Genomic DNA, 4,827 nt, shown 5'->3' on the forward strand with positions numbered 1-4,827 from the left:
GAATCAATCTTTGTAATCAAATATTCAAGCTTTCCTCTAGATTGTTGCTACTACTTTGACGATTTGGTAATCTTTCATCTTTATAATATCAATCTTTACTTCTGTTTCTCTAGTTTTTGATCTTCTTTGTTTTATTGTTCTTACTTGAGTTTACTTTCATAAATATTCAAGCTTTATTAGTTTCTTTGATTTCCTTTCAAGTTAGAAACATGCTAGGTTGTGTTGATATTGAATACATGCTTATGTTAGTTGTTATGGCTATTCCCTTCCTTCTAGCTTAGGTTTTTAGCTAGGGAAGGGGGTGAAAATCATGTGTATTTGACTATCTATTTATTATTGATTGGGATTTATTCTTGAGTTGATGATTTGAGCTATAATATGCTTGGAGTTAGTGTGTGCACCTCTAATCCCAAGAGTCTAGCCCTTGATTGAATGCCTTAGAATGATTTAATCTAGGTGTGAATGATTTCATCGACTTGCTTGAGTAGTTGCATGAGAATGAAAGGTAGAGTTTATACTCCTAGAATCGGTTTCCTATCGGTTTTCATTAGTACTCCTTGTTCATGATTGAATCCCCCTCTCCCTAGTGCTTTTGTCATTGTTATCTCTCTAATCTTGTCCATTTATTTGCATTTAAGAGTGCTTAATCTATTTCCCTTATTTTTAGTTTATTCTAGGCTCAATAGTAGTTGGTTTGTCCATAGGATTCTTCAAACACAAATCTAAATACCCCTTTTTGTCACTAGCAATTTCTCCTCGATTTCGTATTAATTGTGCTAAACCCCCGTTTCCTTGGGAATCGACCCTACCTTACCGCTATCTAAAACAAAATTGAAAGAGTTAGGATAGGAGTTATAAATTGTAATTTTGATCTAGGATAGTGTACTAACGACCTATTGTCCACCGATCAAAATTTTGGCGCCGTTGCCGGGGAAACGACTAGTTTTGCACCGTTATTTGCGTGATTTGTGGATTTTGTTTCTTTTTATTTAGTTCTTTTTCCACTTGCTAGTCATTGCTAATTGTTTGCTTAGCTTTGGTGAATGCAAAGAATATCTCAAGGACCACCTACTCACAACCTTGATCACGAAATCGACCGCACCTTGAGACAAGTCCGTAGACTCTATCAAGAAGAGGGACGAGGTTTTGGTGCTATCTTTGATAGTGAGAGTGATTCTTGTTCCTCACATTCCCAAGGTGACGAAATGGAAGGACAACAAGCGGATGTTTTATTTCGAGAGTTCGGTAATCTGGAGGATTATGAGCTCACTGGTGGGATATTATTACCCGTCACGGAAACTAACTTCACCATCCATCCTCAATACACTCGAATGGTTCAAGCGGAGCAATTCTCGGGTTCACCAAGTGAAGACCCCATTGAGCATCTTGATAGGTTTCTTGAACTTTGTGCCATGATACAAACCAACCAAGTTTCTCAAGAATACATTCGGATGCACCTATTTCGGCAATCTCTTGCGGGGAGAGCAAAGAAATGGCTCAAGCAAGTCAAGCCTAATTCTCTCACAACATGGAGGGAAATTGTCCAAGAATTTTTGAAAAGGTTCATCTCCGAAGAGAAAACCGCCGACATGAGGAGGAAGATAGCATCTTTTGAACAATAGGCGGAGGAAAGCCTTAGTGAAGCTTGGGAGAGGTTTAAAGAGTTGGTGCAAGCATGTCCTCACCATGAATACAACCAAAGCTTACTCATGAGGTTCTTCTATGATGGTTTGGAACCGATGTCTCGAGCTAATTTGGATGTGGGGGCGGGTGGACAATTGATCAAAGTCCCTCAAAATCAAGTTGAAGCAACAATCAAAGAGGTAGTCAAAAACTACTCTTGGGGAGGAAGAAGGAGGAATGCGCCAAAGAAAGGTGGGAAGTATGAGTTGGAGAAAGTCGATCAATTGCAACATCAAATTGAGATGTTGACAAAAGGGCTCGCCAAGTTGAATACAAGTGTTGCTAGTGGTTCAAGCTCCTCCCAAGTCAACTCTTTCTCTTGTCAAAATTGTGGTGGCACCAACCATGATACATCCTATTGTGGAGGGTTAAGCCCGGAGCATGTAGCGGCATACAATACAAGGCAAGAAGGGTATATGGGAAATGGTGGAGGAGTAGCTTGGAGACAACCACCACCCTGATTTGCAACCCAACTTCAACAATGGAATCAACAAGCTCAACAACCATACAACTCCAACACCCAATATCAAAACCCACCTCCATTCCAAACCCAAAATCAAAGAGGAAACTACCTAAGAAACAACCAACACAATAATCAACACCAATACCAAAATCAAACCCAAGCAACTCAAAGAAGTCAAGAGCAAGCATCTCAACCCGATTCTACTCAAACTCAAATTCTTCAACAACTTCAAGCCATGAATCAACAAATGCAAGAATTCAAGGCTCATAACAAGATGGTTGATTCACAACTAGCACAATTAGCCGAGAGGGTTCCTTTCAACTCATCTTCCACTTTGCCCGGACAATCACAAACCAACCCTTCCAATATTGTGAAACCCGACTCTTGCAATTCAATCACATTGAGATCAGGTACATATTATGAGGGTCCCAAGGGAAAGGATGGCAAGGAAAAGAAAGAAGGAGAAGAGAAGATGAGTGAAGATAAAAAAGTTGAAGAAGAGAAGGTTGATGAGAAAGAGAAGAGTATGGAGAAAAAGAAGTCTAAGGATGTGGTGACATCCTCAACTTCTAGTGAGGCTAGAAACCTTGATGGACCGGTTCCTTTTCCCGGTCGGCTTGCGGAGAGAAAATTGAACGATAAATTTGCAAAGTTTCTAAGTGTGATGAAAAACTTACACATTAACCTCCCTTTCATTGATGTTGTCACACAAATGCCCTCATACTTCAAGTTCTTGAAAGACATTCTCACCAACAAAAGAAAGCTCAATGATGAGCTTATCATTCTTCCCCATCAAGTGAGTGCACTTGTTCAACACAAAATGCCCAAGAAGCAAAAGGATCCGGGAAGCTTCACCTTGCCGGTCAAGATTGGGAACATGGAAGCTAGGGTGCCCTAGCCGACCTCGGAGCAAGTGTTAGTTTGATCCCTCTATCCATTGCTCAAAAGCTTAACATTGAGATGATCCCCACAAGGAAAACCATTAAATTGGCCGATCGTTCGGTGAAGCTACCTTGTGGTGAGCTTGAAGATGTCCCTATTCAAGTTGGGCACATCTATGTGCCATGTGACTTTGTAGTGATGGATATGGAAGAAGATGTGGATACCCCTTTGATTTTGGGCCGTGAAGCTCTTAAGACCTTGGGGGCAATAATCAATTGCAAGAACAATACCATTACATGTGAGGTAGCCGATGAAAAACTTGTCTTTGAATTCTCTAAGCTACTCAAGACCCCCATGGTTGAGAAGTGCTAAAGGGTTGATGTTGTTAATGAAGAGCTAGATCATTTGGGAAGGGTTATGATGAGTCCTCAAGATCCAATGGTTGAAGCTCTCATATGTGAGGAAGAGTACTTCTCCCAAGAAGCAAAGGAGTTTGCTATGGCCATTGAAGAAGCCAAAGAGGAGGAAGCGAGTGATCCTAAGCATGACGAGCTAGAACATGAGGAAGAAAAATTGGAGGAGAGTTCTAAGCCTCCTCCCAAGGTAGAACTCAAACCCCTTCCCCCTTCTTTGAAATATGCTTACCTTGGAAATGAAGGGGAATACCCTATTATTGTCAATGCTTCCCTTAATGGTCTTGATTTGGAAAAATTGATTGTTGTTTTGAGAAAGTATAGAAATGTGATAGGGTATAGCATTGATGACATCAAGGGTATTAGCCCTTCTTTATGCATGCATCGTATTCACCTTGAGGATGATCAATCCACCTCCATTGAGCCTCAAAGGAGGTTGAACCCCAACCTCCAAGAGGTTGTCAAGAAAGAAATTTTGAAATTGCGTGAGGCGGGTATAATCTATGCTATCTCCGATAGCAAGTGGGTTAGCCCGGTTCACGTGGTCCCAAAAAGGGTGGAATGACCATTGTTAAGGGAGAAGGAGGAGAGGAAATCTCCACCCGGATGGTGACCAGGTGAAGGATGTGCATTGATTATAGGAAGTTGAACAAGAACACTAAGAAAGATCATTTTCCTCTCCCCTTCATGGACCAAATGTTGGAAAGACTCTTCCATCATGCTTTCTTTTGCTTTTTGAATGGATATTCCGACTTTTTCCAAATTCCTATCCATCCAAATGATCAAAAGAAAACTACTTTTACGTGTCCATATGGGACATTTGCATACCGAAGAATGCCATTCGGGTTATGAAATGCTCCCTCAACTTTCCAACGATGCATGACCTCCATTTTTTTCCGAAATTCTTGAGAATGACATTGAAGTTTTTTATGGATGATTTTAGTGTTGGTGGATCGTCTTTTGACACATGTCTTATTAACCTTGAAAATGTTTTGAAAAGGTGTCAAGAGATGAGTTTAGTGTTGAATTGGGAAAAATGCCTTTTTATGGTCGAGGAAAGTATTGTCCTAGGCCATAAAGTATCAAAAAAGGGCGTTGAAGTAGACTCGGCTAAGGTTTCGGTGATTGCTAAGTTGCCCCCTCCTACCTCCGTCACGCGAGTGAGAGATTTTCTTGGGCATGCCGGTTTTTACCGGAGGTTTATTAAAAAAATTTCATCTATCGCCAAGCCCTTAACCGAGTTACTCAAAAAGGATGTTGTGTTCAATTTTGATGAGGCTTGCCTTGAGGCATTCCAAAAGCTCAAGGAAGACCTCATCTCCTCTCCTGTTGTGCAAGCTCCGGATTGGAGCTTACCTTTTGAGCTAATGTGCGATGCAAGTGATT

At 40.9% G+C, this 4,827-nt stretch overlaps 1 protein-coding gene across 1 annotated transcript; it reads left to right on the forward strand.

Moving 5' to 3' along the window:
• Positions 1 to 2,420: 2,420 nt before the first annotated feature.
• On the forward strand, positions 2,421 to 3,400 carry LOC110697543. The gene is made up of 2 exons (XM_021874908.1): positions 2,421 to 2,942; positions 3,095 to 3,400. Exons 1-2 carry the CDS (start codon positions 2,421 to 2,423, stop codon positions 3,398 to 3,400), a joined length of 828 nt encoding a protein of 275 aa, XP_021730600.1.
• Positions 3,401 to 4,827: the final 1,427 nt, after the last annotated feature.

This window comes from Chenopodium quinoa, unplaced genomic scaffold (genome assembly GCF_001683475.1).
Source record: "Chenopodium quinoa cultivar QQ74 unplaced genomic scaffold, ASM168347v1, whole genome shotgun sequence".
NCBI lineage: Eukaryota > Viridiplantae > Streptophyta > Magnoliopsida > Caryophyllales > Amaranthaceae > Chenopodium > Chenopodium quinoa.